We start from the raw sequence: 23,171 nt of genomic DNA, 5'->3' as shown, positions 1-23,171 counted from the left end.
AAACTAGTGACAAAGGTCCTGTATAATCCACATGAACAAGGAACAGTCTCCCAATGAACCAATTAGCTGCATGCTCAGGACTACGGCTGCGTTCTACAATATGGCCGACTTCAGCAGCAGCGCAACACACGCACTGGAAAACAATGTAGACGTTTAGTCAAAGTTCATACGGAAGAAGAGTCAAACTGTACAGACGAGACATTCTCCATAATCCTTCTCATACTTTATTCACATCCATCCAGGCTCTCTCGTTAGTGTACTGACCAGGTTTACATTGTGCCGGACTCGTATATACACAGTAGTAGCCATTATGTCTGTGTATAGGAAACTAGTGTTCTCTACATATCAATTATTAAATAGCATCCCCACAAATGACACTCGATTCAGTCATAGAGCACATTAACAATCCCATCACCAGGTAAATTACAGATACATTTTTTTTTAAATTACAAATAAGAAGACACACAAACCCATCACCATTAGTACATGTTAAGTCAAAATAACACATGATGCATGATTAATAAGACATAAACTTCGCTAGAACTGGAACTTTGAAAACCAAAATCTAAAAGGTGGTTTCCTTAACATAACTGTACAACATAGATGGGATGTGGAGATCAGAGTTCTGTTTAATGCATAGTGTATGTAGCGCCGCTGTGGAAATGTCAGGGGCCTGTTGTGGCTGTGTTTCCAGGAGGGACTTACCCAGCTGACAGGTGGTCCCAACCCACTGCGGTGGACATATGCACTCAAAGCCATTAATGAGGTTTTTACAAATTCCTCCACTAGCACAAGGGTTGGATGCACATTCATCAATATCTGGAAAATAGACAGAAAAAGAAATAAAATGATCAATCCTTGTTCTCCCATCAAATGCAATGGGCTACATACAAAATGTGGCAAAATCTAGAAACAGTACAACCTCAAGGTTATGTGTGTGTGTGTGTGTGTGTTGTATAAGAACATAATCCAGAGGAATAAATGACACTAGTATTTCCCTGCATCATTTTCAGTCTGTGGCTCCCCTCTTGTCCCCAATTACCGATCTACATCATTGACATCATTGCACCCCCCCCCCCCTCCAACACATGTTACTACCCTATCTATTAAATGAGCCAAAATAAGGAATTTGGTACTCACCGATAATTCCCTTTCTCCAAGGCAGCAGGGGACACTGCAGTCATAACGTGTGGGATAGCATGGTGTACTGGAGGAGTCGGCACTTTAAGAAAATTTGAATGTGGCTGGCTCCTCCCCCCTTCTATCCCCCCCCAGACCTCAGTCTTAAAAAACTGTGTCCGCGAGAGGAGATGATAGGGCAAGCAACCGACAGGAGGAGGATACTGTCACTCAGAGAAAACAGAGATTAGGCCAACACACATTGAAAAAACAGCAAATATGTATCAACAGACACACTTGTACATATAGAAACATAGAAAAGAAGAACTTTTAACAAACATACAATTGCATGTTCACCTTTTATGTTAAAGGTAAGTACAATTTCTGTATGGCAGGAAGACTAGCGCTGGGTGGGCGTGCAGTGTCCCCTGCTGCCTTGGAGAAAGGGAATTATCGGTGAGTACCAAATTCCTTATTTCTCCCTCGGCCAGCAGGGGACACTGCAGTCATAACGTGTGGGAATAATACCCAAGCACTACTCCCGGGTGGGAGAGCCCTGGGATTCCTGCAACACCGCCCTTCCAAAAGATGCCTCAGAAGTGGCAAAGGTGTCGAACCTGTAAAACCGAGCGAAGGTATTTGTACCAGCCCAAGTGGCCGCCCTACACACTTGTGCAAGCGAAACCCCCCTAGCCAGGGCCCAGGACGTACTTACCGACCTGGTGGAGTGGGCTGATATGGTAGCCGGTGCCTGTCTTTGAGCCTGCACATAGGCTTCCTTTATGGTCAGGCAAAGCCAGCGGGCCAGCGTTTGTTTCGAGGCTGGCCATCCTCTCTTTTCGGCTCCATACAGAATGAAAAGATTATCAGATTTTCGTACATCTGCCGTACGTTTCAGATAAATTCGTAAGGCCCGAACTACATCCAGCAACTTAGATTCTCCAGATAAGACTGGAATCACGATGGGTTCATTTACATGAAATGCCGAAACTACCTTTGGCAAAAAATCCTTTCGGGTCCTTAGCTCTGCTCTGTCTTTGTGGAAGATTAAGAAAGGAGCTCGGCAAGAAAGAGCCCCAAGCTCTGATACTCGGCGCGCCGAAGCTAAAGCCAGTAACATGACCGTCTTCCATGTGAGATATTTAATGTCTACCGAGGAAAGAGGTTCAAACAGGTCTGACTTAAGGAAGTTCAGTACCAGTGGGAGTTCCCATGGCTCTGTAGGTGATACAAACGGTGGTTGTATTCTCAGTACTCCTTTTAGGAATGTTTGCACCTCCGGGATGAGGGCTAACCTTCGATGGAAAAAGATAGAAAGGGCAGAGACCTGTACCTTTAACGAGCCCAACCGGAGACCGGAGTTTAAACCCACCTGTAAGAATTGTAGTAGTCTGGACAAATGAAATACAGCCCTTGGAAACTTCATGGACTCACACCAACGGATATAGGCCCGCCATATCCTATGATAGTGGGCCGATGTGACCCCCTTCCTGGCCTTTAACATGGTGGGAATAACCGAAGATGGGATTCCCCTCCTTTTTAGCAGATTGGCCTCAATAGCCAGGCCGTTAAATGCAGATGACCTAAGTTTTGGTAACCGAATGGTCCTTGTTGAAGTAGGTCTGGACGCATTGGGAGGCGCCAAGCGTCTACTGACAGGAGCTTGAGGTCGGAGTACCACGATCTCCTCGGCCAATCCGGTGCCACTAAGATGACGGTTGTGTCCTCCCTCTTTATCTTTTTGAGGACTCTTGGCAGAAGAGGAAACGGAGGGAAAATGTAGACAAGTCTGTATGGCCACCGAATGGACAAGGCGTCTACTGCCACCGCCGCTGGATCCAGTGACCTGGCGCAATAGAGAGGCAGCTGATGGTTCAGTCTGGAGGCCATCAGATCTATCTGCGGAGTCCCCCACCGGAGGGTGATCTGATGAAACACCTCCGGATGGAGGGCCCACTCCCCTGGGTGGAAATCTTGTCGACTGAGATAGTCCGCCTGCCAATTTTCCACCCCTGGGATGAAAACTGCCGAGAAATCTGTGGAATGAGCCTCTGCCCATTCTAAAATGGGTCGAACCTCTCTCATGGCGGCACGGCTCCTTGTGCCCCCTTGCCGATTTACATAGGCCACTGCTGTCATGTTGTCGGACTGAATCCTTATTGAACGTCCCCTGAGCAGGTCGTGTCCCTGCAACAGGGTGAGTCTGATGGCTCGCAACTCCAGGATGTTTATGGGGAGTTTGGATTCTTGGAGTGACCATCTTCCCTGAAACCTGTGGTTCAGGGCCACTGCTCCCCAGCCTCGGAGGCTGGCATCCGTCGTCACTATGGTCCACGTACAGGGTCTGAAACTGCGGCCCTGCAACAGATTCGGGGTATGGAGCCACCACCGAAGAGAGGTGCGGGCTTTTTGTGACAGGGTGATTCTCTTGTGGATCTGAAGGTGTGATCCCGACCACTGGGATAACAAATTCCCTTGGAACTCCCGTGAGTGGAAGCGGCCGTATGGGAGAGCCTCGAAGGAGGCCACCATCAACCCCAACAGGCGAGTACAAAGATGTGCAGAGACTCTGCGTAGAAGCAGGATCTGACGTACTCTCGACTGAAGGGTCCTGATTTTGTCCCTTGGAAGGAATACCCTTTCCTGGACTGTGTCCAGTATCAGACCTAGGAACTGAAGTCTTTGAGACGGGTTTAGTTGTGACTTTCTGAAGTTTACTATCCACCCGTTTTGTGTTAGGAAATTGCAGGTCAGAAGGGCATCTGCCTCTAACTTCTGTTGACATGGCGACTTTAAGAGGAGATCGTCTAAGTAAGGTATGATGGTCACTCCCTGTAGACGAAGAGCGGTGACCATACAGGCCAGCACCTTTGTAAAAACCCGCGGGGCGGATGAGAGGCCAAAGGGTAAACCTCTGAACTGGTAGTGACTGTCTTGGATGGCGAACCTGAGGAATCTCTGATGTGGTTCCCAAATGGGGATATGTAAGTATGCGTCTTTTATATCCAGGGAAAGAAGATATTCCCCTTTTTCCAAAGATGTCACTACTGAACGAATTGACTCCATTTTGAACTTGTGATAAAACACAAATTCGTTTAGGTTCTTTAAGTTGAGAATAGGACGGACGGAGCCGTCTGGTTTTGGCACGACGAAGATGCTTGAGTAATACCCGGTTCCCCGTTGATGAGGTGGAACCGGGATGATTACTTTTGAGAGAATGAGAGACTGGATGGAGCCGCAGAGAGCTGAGGCTGTTTCCACACAAGATGGAAGGCCCATTGGAAAGAATAAGGTTGGAGGTGGGGCCGTGAACTCCAGTTTGTAACCCTGAGTCACCATCTGGAGTACCCAGGCGTCTTTGCAGTGGGACTTCCAAGTGTCTGCAAACAACAACAGCCTGGCGCCCACCTCGGGATCCCCCAGGTGAGCAGGGAGACCGTCATGCCACCGGTTTTTCAGTGGCCTTCTGGTCTCTAAGGGAGGAAGTGGCTGAGGGTTGTGCTGTTCTAGCACCACGTCCTCGGCGGCCTCTGTAGGATGAGAAACCTCCCCTGGACCTACCTCTAAACCCTGCGTTACCTCGAAAGGACCGAAAAGTAGGAGACACAAATGGCCTTTTTGCAGCCGGAGCAGAAGAAGGAAGGAAAGGCGATTTTCCCCCCGTTGCCTGTGAGATCAGCCTATCTAGATCTGGACCAAAAAGCATGTCACCCGTGAAAGGAAGGCCTTCCACAGCCTTTTTGATCTCTGGTTCGGCCTGCCATGAACGCAGCCAAACAGAGCGTCTGGCCACCACTGCGGAGGCCGAGGCCTTAGCTCCTAAAACTGAAATATCAGAAGCCGCTTCGCCTATGTATGAAGAGGCGTCCCTGATGCACTCTGCCAAGGGAAGTAGTTCATCCCGCGGAGTGTTTTGTTCTAAACCAGTGACAAGGTCAGAGGCCCATTTTTCCATTGCTCTGGCTACCCAAGCAGATGCCAGAGCAGGGCGGAGCAGAACTCCTACATTCGAATAAATGTTCTTAAGGGAACTATCCAAGCGTCTATCCTGAGATTCTTTTAGGGACACTGCCCCAGGTATAGGGAGTGTGGTTTTCTTGGATAGGCGGGATAGAGACACATCCGGAGTGGGAGGGGTCTCCCATTTTTCTCTTGAGCTATCTGAGAAGGGGTAAAGGACCTTTAATCTCCTTGACATTTGAAATTTTCTGTCAGGAGATTTCCAGACTTTTAAAAGAGGGTCATCTAACTCCTCTGAGTCTGGGAAGGTTAGGGGTTGTTTTTGAACCCTACCAAAAATAGATACCTGAGGTGGTGCTGAGGTATCAGCAATCTGAAAAGTGTCCCGGATTTCTCTGATCAGGCCTTCCACTCCCTGCACCTCATCTTCTGGAAGGTCATCCCCAATAGGATCCTGAGCCAGATCTGGAGGAAATTCCCCCTCCTCTAAGGGGATACAGTTATCAGTGTCGTCTGCTAGGACTATAGCCGGCACTGCTCTTCTCTTCACTGGAGGTGAAGAGGGTCTAGTTTGGGAGTAGGAAGATACAGACTGTTTTAGGGAGTCAACCGACTGAATAAGGGATGAAGCCCATAGTGGCTCAGTAGTAGCAAGCTGCGACAGGTGAGAGTGAAAAACTTCCCTGTCCTTTCTGGAAGCCTCCATTTCAGCTGTGAAGTTAGAAAGGAGGGTCTGTAACACATCCCCAGAGTTCTGGGTGGTATCCTGAGGCCCAGGGGAACTAGGAGTAACAGCAACCTGCACCCTTGCAGCGGTCTGTATACGTGTATAGCAAGGGCCACAAAGGGAGACACCCTTAATGTGCTGCGTGTACTGCTGCTTGCAGTCCTTGCAAGTGTACACTTTTTGTGCAGCCTTAGAGGAGGTAGCCCTTCCTGCCATATTTGTAGTACAGAAGTCCCCCAGAGCAACTACCCCTGTTAATCAACACACACACACACACAGTCACAGGCGCTCTAAGCACAGGTAAGGCAGAGGCCTGAGAGAGAACAGGGAGAGAGGAGCCAAGCCTTCCCCCCGATTGTGTTGAACTGGGGATATTCCCCTGACTCACAGTACCGCTGAGGTCCCTGGGGATGCGCTGAAGCCCAAACAGGAGCCGGTACACCGGGACTGCAGGGTTGATGCTGCTTTACAGTAGCGGAGAGATGCTGCGCTCCGTGTAATGGCGTCGTCTGTTCAGGAGAAGCACGAGGGAAGCACCGCCCTCCTGACGCGTACGCTTCCCGCGCCGATCTGCTGGGCGGGAACCTGAAGCCAGCCGCGTCAGCGCTGCCGGCAACCATCAATGGCTGCGGCCGACTGACACTCTCCCCAGCCAGTGCGCTTCTGGCTGGCCCCCTTTCTTTGTGTCCTGGAAGCCGGGGGAACGTAGCCTTGGACCCGGACGCACGCCGCATGCAGCTGCGGCGGGTCCCCGGAGCGAAGCTCCGGTGGCTTGGGAAGCAGAGGAAACACTGCGTGCAGTGTCGACTGCTCCCTTCCAGGATTCTTCGTTGCAGGCAGACCGTCCTGTCTGCCTGTCTCTATTAATAAAAATAGTAGAAAATAAACAAAATTAAATAAAAAACCTAATCTCCCAAAGGAGACTACTGCCCAGGAGACCGACTCCTCCGGGCACTTTTTTAAGACTGAGGTCTGGGGGGGGATAGAAGGGGGGAGGAGCCAGCCACATTCAAATTTTCTTAAAGTGCCGACTCCTCCAGTACACCATGCTATCCCACACGTTATGACTGCAGTGTCCCCTGCTGGCCGAGGGAGAAATTAGTTTTTAAACAAGATCAGCACACTTGTCCTAAAATGTTCTGTACTAGGATGACTACCGAAAACTAAGATTACACAGTATGCTAATCTAGTCAAATGCACCTTAATACATCAAAAGGGAATTAGGGTACACCCTAAACCTTGGAGGAAGTCAGATTTCACAAGTAACTCCTATGGAAATGCTCAAAGCTCCAGTGCCATCAGTTCATTGTCTAATACAGTACGGGGTGGTTGTACTAAGCCAGCCAATCAACTACTGTCATTCTTCAAACATAGCTGATTGGCTGGTGCATTATCACCTTCTACTTTATCTACTTGTTATCTCTTCACCAGACTCAATACATCTGTCCCAATATACCCTTGAGTAGTTGCACTAGTACAAGGAGCCAGCTGTATCTTGTGTGTTACTAGCACGGGACTACAACTAGACCTACTATTTAGGGGTAAGGGAGAGATCCTGGGATATTTTGCCTTCTGCAGAGAAGTTCTGTAAGAAATATTTACCCAAAGCATAAACCAAAACCCCCACAAATGACAGATTTCAAATAAAGTATCCTACCGACTGCGCAAGTTGGACCAGTCCAACCAGGTGGGCAATGGCACTCAAATCCAGAGGAGACTTCATGACAGATGCCATCATTTGCACATGGGTTGGAAGCACAGGCATGTTCAGCTGCATGGAGAAACATTGGCCTTGTTAGTATGTTGGTTAAGCCACAAAGACAACATCTAACTCTAAAGACCTTCTGAAAGCAGAGAAATGCAAGCAGTGGGTCTATTACCTATCTCACAGTTCTTTCCAGAGTAGCTGTCTGCACAGGCGCAATGATATTTGTCCGGTTCCGTGTTCATGCACGTTCCACCATTCAGGCACGGGTGATGCGTTCCACAATAATTGAGATCTTTAAAAGAATAAATAAAGTACTTCTAAAAACAATAAGCATGACAGACATACATGCCAGTGTACATAAAGCATCCTGAGTCTGCTGGGCAGTCATCCCGCTGCTTTTAGAGTTCCATCAGTTATAATAGGCTAATTAAAACAAGAACCAAGCTGAATAAAAGCCTTGTATGGGCTATAGCCTAATTCATTTTTAGGTTTGTCTATAATTAGAATACTAAACAGAGTAAAAAAAATAAAAAAACTTTCATAAGAAAAAACTCACATGTTGTATAATCATACGGAAAATGGAACAATGCAAATTAACAAAAGCACATCCCTGCATATATAAAATGCTCAACTTGTACTGGTTGACTTGTGTGTTTGGAGACGACAGTGACTTTCTAGGGACATATTTGGCACGAGCTGCTGTGACTAAAGACAACTTGCCACAGTTTCAAGAGTGATGGTGCCTAAGGTCATCTTCGAATGGAACTCTGGAGGGAAAAGCCAAGGACAAATCAGTGGTGTGAAAGCAGTCTGATGGGAACTCAGCCGCTGGTAAGTCAGCAAATGATGGGCAATGAAGTGGTGGGGAAGGTCCTGTGTTTTCAGTTACTGAGCACTCAATGATGAAGTACCTACATGGCTAGAGGTGCTTTCAGGAGACTAATGCCCCTATCCACAGAGCCATCTGTGGACAACCAATGACTGGTATTACCCATGTGGCGTGGCATGGACTTAGAAACTAAACAAGCATTCAGAAGGTATCGTGGAGGACATTGCTCACATAAGATGAGTACATAAGATACAGTATGTTTTAAAACTAAAAGGAACATAAACCCACCTCCCAAAAACAGGGCATCCTTACAATTACAGGTCACAGAAATGGCTGAATGGAATATTAAAATCAATACAGTAAAATAATATTTATATAAAAAAAAAAAGGAAAATACCTTTATCGCACAGAAGGCCGCCCCAATTGGTCTCACAGTTACATTCCCATGGCAAGCGGCAACTCCCATGGACACAGCCGGGGTAAGATACGCACTTGTTGCAGTAATCACCTTGCCATCCATAGTGACACCTAGGAGAAATAAGGCAGGGTTTATTTGCACCAATATTACTGACCCATATAGCAAGCTTGCAGTAGTGCTCTACATTTTGGGACTAATGCACAAACTCCCTCTCTAATAATAAAAAAAAAAACCTACAAAGATAAAAACTCCTTGAACACTTCTTCCTCTCATACATGTTTTTTTTTTTTTTTTACACGCATAAAAATGGTTCGAGAACATGCTATCCTAGGGTGTGGCGGTTTCAAGGAACATGTTTGAGGCTAGGGAAAGTCTTAGTATTGTATGCGAGGGAGAGATTTCCACAGAGGGCGGTTCAGAGAAAGGACGAGTGGGAGCAGGTAACAGAGGACTAGTACAGCACTATGACACTGATGGCGCCAAGCTATTGGCCATTGGAGTCTAGGGAAGACATGTCGTACGAGATGTACTAAGCCTTCAAAAGTGATAAAATGGAGACTGATAATCAACTAGCCAATCAGGTTCTACCTGTCATTTTTCAAACCCATCCTGTGACATAGAAGGTAGGAGCTGATCAGCTGGTGGTTTATCACTCTCCATTCTATCACTTTTCAAGCTTAGTACATCTGGCCCGTGTATGATGCAGTTTTGTTAACGGGTAGAAGTAATTTGAATTTGACTCGGGGGGGGGGGGGGGGGGGGGGGGTTCACCCAATGTGGGGACTAACCAAGCAAGTGTAGTCACCACATAAAAATGAAAAAGGTGACAGTGTTTAGGGAGAAGCCTCTAAGAGAGGGATTGTACCAGTACATACAAGAGGTGTCCATGAATGAATCTTGCTATAGTGTTCTGTGAGGGAGATTGGCTTATATTTTATTAGTGCATCCCACGGACTCTATGTGCAATAGGGAACAACATACATTTATAGCCAATCAATCACACTACCTAGGCTCTGGAAATGGTAGTAATCAAAAAGATTAATCTACTTTTTGCTTTATTTGATTGCCTCTATACACGGTTTATTTATGTATGAACAGAGGATAAAAACAGGAGAAAAAGAAGAAAACCAGCACAGGATCGGGCGCAGTTACACATTAAGCTGTGGCACTTAGGTTTGCGCCATGTTCCTTCTAGTCGCTGACTAAGCCAAGTCAAAACTTTAAAAAGAAAAGCACCCAGTTGCAGTATGAGCGCTGTCATTACACATTCCATAAATAAGGAGCATAGATTACACCTCTGAGCAACGCAATCCCACCCCCTCCGACCACATGCCATCTTAGACGCTCACATGCAGCACAATAGTGACACCAACATGGCAGCTTGCACACAGCAATGGCTGATCTTACTGAGCATTGTGCAAGGCTGTAACACCCCATCCTCCACTAATGGATTGTACATATGGAGCCTTTAAAAAAGGTTTTTATTTCGAGTCAATGTTTTAAAATACAACACAACACAAGGCAGTCTGAGCAGTGCATGCTAGTGGTGAACCCTAGGCATCATGCAGCCGCAATCAGGTTTATTTGGGTCCAGTATATTAATTCTACATCATAAATGCCAACCTAATATGATGACACGCAGCATGTTGGCACAGACTTAGTGCTGGCAGCATGGATGGTGTGATGGTTAGCATTACTGCCTCACAGCACTGAGGTCATGGGATCGATTCCCACCATTGTCCTAACTATGCAGAGTTTGAATATTCTGCCCGTACTTGCGTGGGTTTGCTCTGGGTACTCCGGTTTCCTCCCACAATTCAAAAATATACTGGTAGGTTAATTGGCTCCCAATAAATTAACCCTAGAATGTCTGTGTGTGCGTGTACATGTGGTAGGGAATATAGATTGCAAGCTCCACTGGGGCAGGGAATGTGAATGTTTAAATATTCAGTGTAAAGCGCTGCGTAATAGGTGTGTGTGCTATATAAATAACTGGTAATACTGTAAATAAGTATGGTAAAAGGTAAATTCTTCCCTAATGTCCACAATGTGACATAAGTATATAATACATAAATACACTTGAAAATCAAACCCACTGTACGCACAGCTCTAGCTGCACACCCACAAAACGACAAACCATTGCCTGTGGGCACAACGTTGCCACTCAGCTGCCGCATTTCTCAGCTTATGCAGCTGTATACAGAACATTGTCCCAGTATAGGGCCCTCTATGATTTTCAAATGTAACTCCGCACAAACAGAGCTAGAACTTGTGTGCACATGAATACATTGATGTTTACAGCACCTCAACATTACAGGATACAGAATACCGGTAGGCTTTTGGTTTGTTGGAAACTGAAGTAACTGAAAACCGGCAACACAGACAGCACACTAGCCGGAGCACCGTATGTAGCCACTACCAGGAAATACAAACTTTTTAAACAAAACAAATTTATCGTCACAGTGCAATTTTTTGAACATACTTTTGGGCACGATCACCAAGAGGTTAGCCAATTTGTTGTTCTAAAGAGTGGAAGTGTTATTTCAAGGGCTGGGGGGGTGGGCGAAGAGACAGCTGTCTTGTCAATTTTCAGTGGAGTTATTTTAAGAACCTTTTCCATACAATGAGTGTTATGCATTCACGTTGTGCTTTTATAATGTAGACTCTCTGATCCCAATGGCTCGCTCAGCCATACAACACTATTTTTAAAAATGTAATAAACCGCACTATTAATAAAGATAAAAAAGGCATAAAATAACATCAGGTGGTTGTTGTTTATAGTAGAGGATACCTTATTGTAAACCCAAACTTTATTTAATACATTATTAGATTGCCTAATAGACTTTATACAGAAAATCATTGTAATCTAGGGCGGGGGGGCAGCGACAACAGGCTGTGCCAATGGGAACACCTGGCTTTGCATGGGTGTTCCTATGGAAATTAGCCAGTGACACAGCTGCCGTGGGCGGGCAGTTGACATCACCAACTGACTGCCTTCTTCACGTAGAGAGTGTCTTAGTTTTGCGTGCTGCATCCAAATCATTCGATGGTCAGCATCCATTAAATGATTTGGCCCACGCACCAAAGGCTGCGATTGGATGTTTATGGAAACATCCATTCACAGCCGTGTGGGGAATTCGCCGAGCGAGGGGCGGGGCGTTTAAGCGCAGCTCTATAAATATGCAGCATTGCATGTGGACCAGAATAAAAGGTCCACTGTTCATAATCCACAGATCACCAACTCATTGAAAGTACATTATATAGTAGATATATTTGAGGCCCACAGCTAATACTTGAATAACTTCATTTTATACGCTATTTCTATAATATATTTTTTAACCATATTTTAATGCAACCAATAAAAGCTACATTTTTTTTTTAATGCTCCCATTACAGACTTTTCTTGCGCCTCCTGAAAATTAGCACTATATTGGAAGCACTGAGTGGGACCACTTGTCAGAACTACAGGTAGAGCTACTTATTTCAACGGTCATACTGAAGAGATTGGTAAAACCTGGAGTTGGGAAACGTCGCTCCAGATCACAGCTATTGGATGTCATGTCCTAACAGGACTGTATTAGGGAGAGGAAAGATAAAAAAAATAGTCATGGTTCATAACAAAACTCTGATTAATGGTTTGGCTTGTACCTATCCTAAGAAGCCATCCCCCAGTCTAGATGAACAGCTGGCCCAAGGGACACATAAGGAGTCAAGAAGCACACAACTACCCAGGTAGTAAATATGAACTAATTCAGGGAGATACATCTACCCCCCAAGTCTTGAGTGTGTGTTGGGGGGGTTTCTAAAGGGGCCAATCCATTAGGGCCGTATGGGGCAAGTCCCTATAGTCCTGATGCCTGGGTTGGAGCATCAGACAAAATACAAAAAGTTGAAAATCATAGATCCACCATTTCCAACCAAAAAAATAAAAATAAATGGATTTGCAATTTTAAAACATGCCTTTTTTTGTGCAGATTCCCTAATGGGTTGATGACCATTAAAGAAAGGGAAATTGAGCTGTAGTTTTATGGCCTTTAGAAACCAAGGATCTACAAAATACTGCAGAATTACAGGCGCTCAAATCAAATCTAGTAATGGGGTCTTGTCAGCGTGCCTAGATCTATTTTACTATAAAGGATTAAATCACGCTGCAGAAGATTTTTAGACGACTTGTATCAATGTTAGTCATCAGACAATTAGATGAGCTATAAATAAGTTAAGTCTATGCATTTGTTTCCACAGAAACTACGGAACTGCGTCCTCACCGAGTCTTCAAGAGGTCCTAAAATAGGTCTGAAAAAAAGTGACGACTCCATCAGTGTACAAGGAAGCGCAGAACGGTCGTATTTCCTGGACCAAACACACAATATATAAAACAGGAAGTTTTGATACGATTAATGTTCCCAGTTTATACGATTGGGATGCTCTTATTACGCAATTATTTTAAAAAAATTATTCAGTCATAAATATGAATACTTTAAAGGAGATATAATTATAGCATCCCTGAGAGGTAAAACATTGGATATCTTATTTTTAGAGATGTGTTTATGAATCAAGGGTCACTAGGCGCTAAGTCCGGCAGTTCAACTATGACATAGGAAGAGTAAATCCATTCTTCCTCTGCAACAGGAAGTCTGCTGTGTCCTAATTTAACAGGTGATGGACCAGCTTTAATTCAATTTCCTTATCGGAAACAGATTTACGTGATTCCTATGGATCAGTATGTACAAGTTTTAATGAGGTTTTCAGTGTCCTGCAACATCCTATTGTTTCAGCTATGTCATCCTGTAACAAGTATGGTTTGTTCCGGGGTTGAGGGACGTTTAAATCTTAGGTATCTAATCCTGACCGCACTCTGCACTTCCGCGCCTAGTCCCTTTCAGAGAGCCTGGCTGGCTGTGGCAGTCAATCCTACTTGTGATAGGGCCAGCAACATACCGAGGCCACTCCCAATCATAGAATCACAGTACACAGCAATTCAACAGGAATGCTACAAATTCAGAAGACTGCACGAGATCAGGGATATTGAATTTAACGGATCATGGCTGATCTATTGTTAATGGCATCTGCCATGTTACATAGTTAGGATAGATAAATAAATGGTCTTCCCCATAAAGAATATGCTTGAAATAAAGATTTAATTTTAATATTATTATTAAATTATGGGACTATAAAAACAGGGTTTAATAACTTTAAGAATGCAGCATGAATTTGTTGATTAGATCATTTTAATATTCTGTACAAGTATTGAAGGACAAATCCAGAGCAACCACATTTTTTTCAGTCTGCTCTGAAAAAAAGGATTTCAAATTGGATTTGTTGCTGTGCCTTAAAGCACTGAAACATGCAGAAATGGACTCTATTGCTCAAGCAAAACAATCAAACGCGTTCGATAAAAAAAAAAGAAAAGAAAAGGTAAACAGTCACAACAATTAACAGAGTTGAATACAGCAAAACAGATTTATAATGATCTATAATGACTGAGGGATTTTATGTATTTATTTTATTTGACTTGAGTTTTGTTACTATCCATACTTAATATACATGCATAGCGCTGTAATACAAAAGGATACCTAGATGAAATCAGAAATTATAGTCAATATAGATAGATTTGATTATGGATAATTGGGAACAACTTCTGTAGTTTTTTAATATAAGCGGTTATTTAATGAAGTCAATTTTTTTCCAGGTATTCGAAACTATGACAGACTTTACAATTCAATTTCTGCTGATTTCGGACTGTTTTTAGTCATGTGTAAAGTCAATATTGTGGTTCTGAAAAATCGCATAGTCAAAATATCTCATCATGTGTATGCACCATAAAACAGAGCCATTTTGTATCGGCATATAAATATCTTTGTAAAGAACTAAAGATCAAAATGGGTTAATATATATAAAAAAGGGGGGGGCAGACTAGATGGGCCAAGGGGTCAAATTAAGTCTGTGTAAATTGTATTTTTTTTTTTTTTAATCATCAAGCTTCATAAGACACCGACTATGGAAGTAGCATTATTGGTTTTGGAGTGCACCCACAATAATATTTGTAAAAACTATTTACAAGAAATAAAATACATATAATAAACACTTATCCAGCCAAATTATTAATCTGGGGCAAATGTCCAATACTATGCAACATTTAGCTGTTGACACACCATGCGATTCTGGCCATCAATTTTGATGATATAGAAAGGTAGTCTTAATCACAGTGTTCAGCCACAGTCGATGTAGATTCGATGAGGAAACACTCCAGAGTTTAGAGAGTATCGAATAGAAAAATAGGCTGCAGGCAAGTCTATCTTGACTCTCTCACCTGTAGAAAGGCCAAACTTCAAGATCGTGCAAATCTAAAATACATCTAAAGTGCAGTTAGCCAAAATTTAAATCAAACCTGAATCGCACAGAGAGTGTGCGATTCACATTAGATTCAATCGGGATCGAATCGCACAGCAAACACAGCACATTTTATTTTGACTGTAGTACGGTTTTGTACCATCTTGCCTGCAGTCTATTTTCTATTCGATTTTCATCAAAACAGGAGAGCGCATCGGCATCGAATCAGGATCGTATGTGTTTGAAAACAGTTCTATTTGATTTGGACTATATAGTCAAAATCGAAAGGAATATCTAACCGTGTGTCCATAGCTTTAGTCACTCATCAAAAAAACACTTATGTATAATTGGCAGCTCTTGGTGAAATCTGCCAGTATTGTCACGTTAGTACCACTGGGCAAATCCATCACCAAAGATCAAAAGCGGCTACAGCAGATCAGGGGAGTCAGAGTTGTGAAAGTGGGACCAAGTACCCACAGCCATACTGATGGCCCATTGCGGTTACTGTTGTACAATTACAAGGATTACTACAGCTGCCATTAAGAATTACTACTACTGAAAACACTAGTAGGCGTTTGCACTACCCTACATGTGGTAAATTAGGTTGACAGTGTCTTGGCCGACCTCAAAAGATCAACAAATACAAGGTCAACACTTTTTTGATGTCAGCGTGACCCACGAGCACATGGACCTGCCAAATTAGTTTAGTTGATCGCTTCCCTCACTTTGATTCAGGCCTCGTTACCTTACAATTTTTTTTACGCGTCAACCATAGACATGTTGAAATTACTACTTGAGTTGACCTTCTGGATGTCAATCATATGGTGTAGACCTACAGAATGTCTATTAGCTATCCAGATACTCCGTACCCTCTGGCACTTATCTGTTTTAAGGTTATAAGTGATCAAGTGCATTTTTTTGGCGCTGGTGGCAATATATCATATTTATTACATAAATAAGAAATAAAAATACAGCAAGAACCCACTTTTTAGAAGAGGGGAGAAGAAATAAAAATAAAAACACATGGCAGTATTTAAGGTCCATCAAATTGACCTGGGCTACATAGGCATGCGGTCAATAAGTTGACAGTGTCTAGATTTACAGTCAATAAATTGACATGCACAAGGTCGCTATAGAAGGTCGATACAAGCAAGAGGTCAGTAGGGGAATTTTCATTACTTTACCAGCCATGTCCCCCCCAATTTGGAATAGTAAAATATACCCAGAGCAGGGGGGAACAAATGCACCTGGCCCGAGGCGAGCCATGCGAGGAGATGTAAAATTTGGGGTCCACATGAGGAAATGTACAAATTGAAAACCAAAAAACACCCATGTAGACCTTCCCATGTGTTGACTGTTTTGTAATGACCCATTGATTGTCTAACTAGACCCCATCTACCACAGTGATTTTAAACCTTTTTACCTTATGGCACACTAAATAGGATTTTAAAATTGCCAAGGCACACCATGAGATCCCCACAGGGCAAAACACATTGGCCCCCACAGGAAAAAAAAACAAAACCTATATGCCCCATATAAAAATAACAATCACACTGGTCCACACAGGTAACAGAAATAAAATACATTGGCCCTTTACATGAAAAGAAAAGACCAGTAAATAACAGGTGAACTGGTGGTGGCTGTAAAGTGGTTTGGGCATCTCTAGGTCTGGGGGCACACTTGAGAACAGCTCAAGGCACATTAGTGTGCCACGGCACAGTGGTTGAAAAACACTGATCTACCATAACCGGCTACTAATGGATATGTAAAGTACTCGGGGAGTTATTCAAATGTTAACATATTAAAGATGGCAACTGACTATTGGTTGTTCGATCATTGCTCAGTTTATCTTCTACAAACACAATCCCGAATAAAGAACTAATTAATGAAAAGGTTCAATTTTACAAAATTACAAAAAGAGCGGAAGATCCAAATGAAAAAGGTTTCCAGAAATGGACCCAAAATAATACATGATTTTGAGTTTCAGCTATTTAACGCCATAAGGTCAGAGTAAAAATCTTTATAAATGTATTTATCTGTAGGAAATAAAATAAGCGCTCTTGAAAAACGACTGATTGCACAGCTTAGCTACAGTAAACAGCTTTTGGGCAGAGACCTAAAATGACTTGTTCCATAGAGCATTATGGACAAAAACGTCTTTTCACTAAGCACATTAACAAATTGTAAAATACAGAGCGGGATGGAAACACAAACAAATAGCATTTGTGTAGTCTAGGTAACCTTATCAGGCTCCCAACTCCTATGTCTGCACCGAGGCAATTGTTATGTGTAGGATACAGCGACCTTGCAAAGAGAGGAAGAGGCTTTAAGGGGGAATTTCATGGAGGTACAAAGTCATTTTCTAAATTGCATCCTAGAAAGCCAGCTGGCATCTTGAATACAAGGAAGATACAAGGGAAGGAAATACTGCGGAATTAGTTCTGAGGATCTCTCTATACATGTAAATTTGTTTTTTGTTATTTAGAAAACAACGTTTGGGAAGGATGTATGACTGCTTTGCTGCTTAGTCACACTGAGGCCTGGATTTTGACATGCAAGTAAATTTGCAACTGCAACAAACCATGCTGCAATGCATAGGTTGCAAATACATTTTTTTTTTGCGTGCAGAGTAAATACTGTCTGTTTTTGTATGTAGCCCACAAATATACAGCTTTATTCTTAAAGTATTAGGATTTGTATTTGGACACGCCCCTGGGTGAGGTACATGATAACTCTCTGCACGTTACACCTGCCCCACCTTTTTAAAAGGTGAAAAAGCTGCACCATTTATGCAGTGAAACGTGTCAGGGACTACCTCCAATCTATTTGGAATATACCACTGAATGCTCCATACCTGTGTGACCGGACCAGCCTAGGATTATCCTGGTTATTGTTCTGCAGAAAGTGTGACACGCAAAGCTCTGCGTATGGGATCCATTCACCTCACAGACGAGGGGAGGCTAGCAGTGCACAGAGGCTGGTGGGCAGCACAGAGGCTGGGGGCAGCGCAGCAGCTTACCTTGGTGCTGGGCTTGCCCCCAGCACGATGATCGGCGGTCCCAGCGCTTGGAGATGATGTCATTTGAAAGAGCCACGCCCATTTACACTGCAGTTCGACACCGCAGTGTAAATGGAGCAAATCCCGGATCAGACCTGGCTTGGAACAGTGTTCCAAATACTGGGTCAGATCCGAGATTTTGGTGTAAAAGGGGTATTCGTAAACATTAACAAACAAATTCGTTTTCACTTGGAATAAAACCTTTGTAGAAAAGAAATTGTTCCTCTAAACAATATGTTGTTCTTATGAATTATATATAAAAGTTGAATTTAAACTAAATTAGCAGAAACACCAAGTGCCCAGCTACACATGCTCCGGGTCAAGATGCACAGATTTAAAGTAACGCTGCATAAACAGTAGACTACACAAGAACGTACAATCTACCCGTCAAGTAGAAGAAAGCCTTGAAAATATAAAACATATACTACAACAACGATACAGCCATGTTATAACCAAGATAAGTCAGTCAATGTAATTATTATATATTCAGTGTAAATGGGAGTACTAAGGAACACAAATGGTGTCATACACTTCTGAATTGGTAAAACCATTTACACATTTAGGCCATCAAAATTGCAAAGCTTGTAATAACAACAACACGACCTGCAAAACAAGCCTATATAAGAAAGTTAGTGACCTTTTAACAATTAAAGTAAAAAAAATAGATTCAATATTTTTCTTTGCATGTTTTTTTTTCAGGCTGCATACATGACATGGAATAACATTGCACAGTTAAATGGCATAAGACTTGGAAAGCAAAAAAAATGCTTGTGAACTATAAAAGCCCCATCCCCCACACCTTACATGACTGCAGAGTTGCTAATAAATTCCTACTTTTCATACGGTCATAACAATACAGCCATACTTCTCTGCCATCCAGAGAGATTTTGAGGATGAGATAATGGGTGCAAATTAATTCGGCACACATATTGAAAACAAGGTATGGCAGACATCACCTCTTTGGGATGCGAGGGAAAAGTTGTGATACCGGCAAGAATTAAAAAAAAAAAAGATACCTAAATGTTTTTATTTAAAAAAAAACAATAAAGAAGCCTGTGTGGGTTTTCTACTTTTACACTATCAAGCAAAATCAAAAAAGGATTACAGACAGATTCATTTTAAACAAAGTTGTTCTTAATAAAGCATGCCAACACAGTCTTGCATGACAGATATTATGAGTTTCTGGCAAATTCTAAGAACGCAGACACAGAAGTCCTGTAGAAGATTAAAAAATACTAATCAGCTCAAGCCTCCAGTTTATAAATGGATTCCTGTAAAACAGAGATTCCCCACTCCACCGCGCTACTAAGATCTGCTGCCCAGTTCCTATCCAAGGAGCACCACTCCTCTACCACAATACACAAAACCAGACAGGAGGATAGTGGCCAGGCGCTGATCTTATTCAATTAGGTATAAGTCCATGTAGGGTTTTACTTCCTCCTGGACTTCCACCAAATTTTCCTTTAAAACGTTCTTTCACGCAGACCCTCAAAGGACCAAACTGACCTTGGTAATGGTCCCTATATGCACGTAGCGTTTTCTTTATTTACGTACGACATTTAAGAAATAAAGAAAACGCTACGTGCATATAGGGACCTGGCCACTATCCTCCTGTCTGGTTTTGTATAAATGGATTCCTGCTAGGCTTCCCAGATAAACAAGGCCAATACTCTAACTTGTGGTTGTAGCCAGCCAGATGTTAATCAGGTTATAGAAAAGAAAAACATTGGGATCAAAGGACTGCTGACAAGTCTTGTGGACAAGTTAGCAATATTCAGCCTCTACAGGCCTTTAGTCTGATAGATAAACTGCCTTTGATCAAATGCTGATCAACACGCATTACCCAAGCAGCAACAAATGAACTGCAGCCCAATTATTCAAATAGCCAAGCCATACAAAGGTCAGCAAAGGTTTCACATTGGTAAAAGTAACTGTTTGTCCTTTCTTCAGCACCTTTACTGAAAGGGGTTCTACCCACATGGCTCTATGCAGGGTAATAGAGAAACAGGCCTGTACGGTCATAGCTCAGGCCTGTCGTCATGTCTCAGCTTCGCTCACGTAATGCCAGATTTACAGCACGTTCGCTAATGTGTCAGACTTCAGAAATGTTATTATGTCAGCAGAACACTGTGGCCACAGGATGTAACAGTGGACAGCTCCCAAATCAATCTCGCAGCCAGAAACCTCATTACACTTTCACGTATATAACCCTGACCTCAATACAGCTAAAAGTAAGTAGGCCCAATAGGTTAGTTAACTTGTTACGGATCAGTGCACAAAAGCAGGATAGATAACCGGAAACTGAAAGGTGATATTACGAATTGACAGAACAGACATGAATTATGTAACCTAAAGGCCCCCTGAAACTTGTCCGATTTGGCCTCTTTTCTCCAGATTCCAATTGTTTGGGCCGAGAATTTGGTTGAAAAGTTGCCGAATCGGAGGGGTTTGACATCCAATCCGATGTCCTATGCGCCTTGGGAGTCGGAGGTCAAACTCTGTCCACCTCTCGGCAGCGTAGAATGAGATCGCATACGATATATATCGTATGCAGAAGGACTACATACAATATAGCTGGTCTGCCCCAATAAATTTGCCTGACAACATTAGGTCTATAGGCTCAAGGCCGGTCAGCGATCTAAACTGGCCACAAGCTACTGGTAAACTACAATCGACCACCTTAGTATTAAGGGGTATGACACAAACTCTGCTTCTAGAAGCCTTTGTACTCAATTAGAGAAACCTGACCGACACTACGGTCAGGTACTGTACACAATAGTCAACAGTAGTTTTTTTCCAATCAGTTACTATCTGACTTAAGGATTCCATAAACTGAGCTTAAAGACACCAGAGCAGAAAAGGACAAGAGGATCTCACACATATGACCATGTTATTATAAAACCACTGCAAGCTTTATTTATGATCAGTTATTTATATAGCGCGCACAGATTCCGCAGCGCTTTACAGAGAGAATATTTGAACATTCACATCAGTCTCTGCCCCAGTGGAGCTTACAATCTATATTCCCTACCACATGTACACGCACACACACAGACAGTCTAGGGTTAATTTTATTGGGAGCCAATTAGCCTACCGGTATATTTTTGGGCAGAAACTGGAATACCCGGAGTAAACCCACACAAGCACAGGGAGAATATACAAACTCCGCACAGTAAGGACCATGGTGGGAATTGAACCCATAACCTCAGTGCTGTGAGGCAGGAATACTAATCATTAAACCGTCCGTGTTGCACATCACTCTCATGAGTCAACCAATATATACTAGAGACAATACAGTTCAGAAAACTGGCACAAAAAATGACAACACTTCAATATTCCTTCCTCCTATTTCCCTCACCTCAATTCAAAGCAAAATGTTTATTTGCCAAGTAATAAGTGGCAGGGCTCCAGGAACCCGAGGCAGGGGGTCGGGGTACAACTTTACAGCTCCAACAGACAGAGCATGAATCACAGTCCAAAATCCTTTTATATATAAACTAAACACAACAACATTTTTAAAAAGACCCCCCATGTATCATCCAGTCCGTATGACAACATACACATCCACGAAGAATAGGATCCTTCATTGTACAAATAATTCTTCCTACGCAAAAAGTCCATTATTTCAATACAGGCAGTATATTTTATAAGAGGTGCATTGTCAAGAGTCTCTGAAGTCTTCCCAGGGGGAATAAAAAAAAAAAAAAAACCACACGACACTTACTTGCATTCTCCAGGAACAGTACATCCACCATGGATTAAGTCACATCCTTGTTTGCATATAGCTGAAAACAAATAAAAGACAAAGCATTTTAAGTAAAAATTCTTTCATTGGAAGAAAGTTTAAAAAACAAAACAAAAAACACATTAAAACAAAAACATGTCAAGGCCTAGACCACGGCTCTCCAGTTGGAGGGCAATGGGCCAAGTGGTCCCTCTGAAGGCTCTTTGGTGACCAGCAAATTGGCAGACAAAATCAGACTACTGGGTTTCAACATATTAAGGGGGGTATTCAATGCCTGCCGCTATTTTCGACAGGGGAAATAGCAGTGGGCGCCTATTCAATGCTGTCTTTCCAGAGGCTGATTGAGAGTTTTGCCGATAACGGCTGTGAATTGTCGCGATCACGGACAAATGTCGACAATCCACTGCCGTTACGTTGACACGCCCCCTTTTCGCCGATTGGCAGGCAGGACATTGAATTCCGCTTGGCGATATGCTGTCAATAAAACGAAAATGGGCCAGGGTTGCGGCTGTCGGGACAGATCAACAGTCATGATTCGGGATTGAATACCCCCATAATCTTTGGTTTAGGAACGCATAGACCTTAACATAAATGCATCATTCAGTGCTGAATTTCCCACTAGGCTGGTGCAACGGAGCAGCACATAAGAGCTTTAGTGCCCAAGTTTAGGTGCTGCTATGGACATAGATTACATCCCTCATAATGAATTAAGGGGAGTCTTGGGAGCATTCCCAGATTAGCCCCAAAACCGCACCAGATATGAACCTAATCTTCCAGAGCATATGTCACAAGGGATCTAATAGGAGTATTCAATGTCACCTGAATTTTTCAGCTGCTCGAAAAATTTGGATCCAATTCAGGATTCTGGCTGTTTGAACATCCCAACAGTCGAAACCCCGCACCACTTTCATGATGCTCGTCAGTTGGCATTCAATGTTCTAACTGTCGAGTGACAGAAAGTGGGCGTGTCAGCTAAAATGGCTGCAGATTGTCAAATTCTTGCCAGATTTTCGACAATTTGCGGCGATTTCGGACAAAACAGATCCAATTGGTTTTAAAGTGTGACCTGTTTTGTCGGAATCCGCCTTCAATGCTGTCGGAAACTACAGCATTGAATAGGTGGCGGACGCCATTTCACCTGTCTGAAATAGCGGCCGGAATAAAAAAATCCACACAGGCATCTAGAGGGGATAAAGTTGTCAATATCCCAGGGATTAGATTTGTTCCACATCTTCAAATCTTACAAATAAGACAACTGCCTCTGCTTTCTTATATCT

The 23,171-nt window shown here is 43.2% G+C and overlaps 1 protein-coding gene across 2 annotated transcripts in view; it reads right to left on the bottom strand.

The window, feature by feature from the left end:
* JAG2 (jagged canonical Notch ligand 2) overlaps window positions 1–23,171 on the bottom strand; it is an 85,475-nt gene that overhangs the window by 25,870 nt on the left and 36,434 nt on the right. For both annotated transcript variants that reach the window (XM_083167108.1, XM_083167109.1), the window contains exons 5-9: window positions 21,874–21,934; window positions 8,741–8,871; window positions 7,687–7,806; window positions 7,464–7,577; window positions 706–819 (exon numbers count right to left, since the gene is read on the bottom strand). In XM_083167108.1, coding sequence (XP_083023234.1) covers window positions 706–819; window positions 7,464–7,577; window positions 7,687–7,806; window positions 8,741–8,871; window positions 21,874–21,934 — 540 coding nt within the window. The remainder of the gene's footprint in view (window positions 1–705; window positions 820–7,463; window positions 7,578–7,686; window positions 7,807–8,740; window positions 8,872–21,873; window positions 21,935–23,171) is intronic.

The sequence above is a fragment of the Crinia signifera genome, chromosome 12, assembly GCF_055691185.1.
Source record: "Crinia signifera chromosome 12, ASM5569118v1, whole genome shotgun sequence".
Taxonomy (NCBI): domain Eukaryota; kingdom Metazoa; phylum Chordata; class Amphibia; order Anura; family Myobatrachidae; genus Crinia; species Crinia signifera.
Note: the sequence above shows the minus strand (reverse complement) of the source record. Positions and strands in the feature narration are given on the sequence as shown.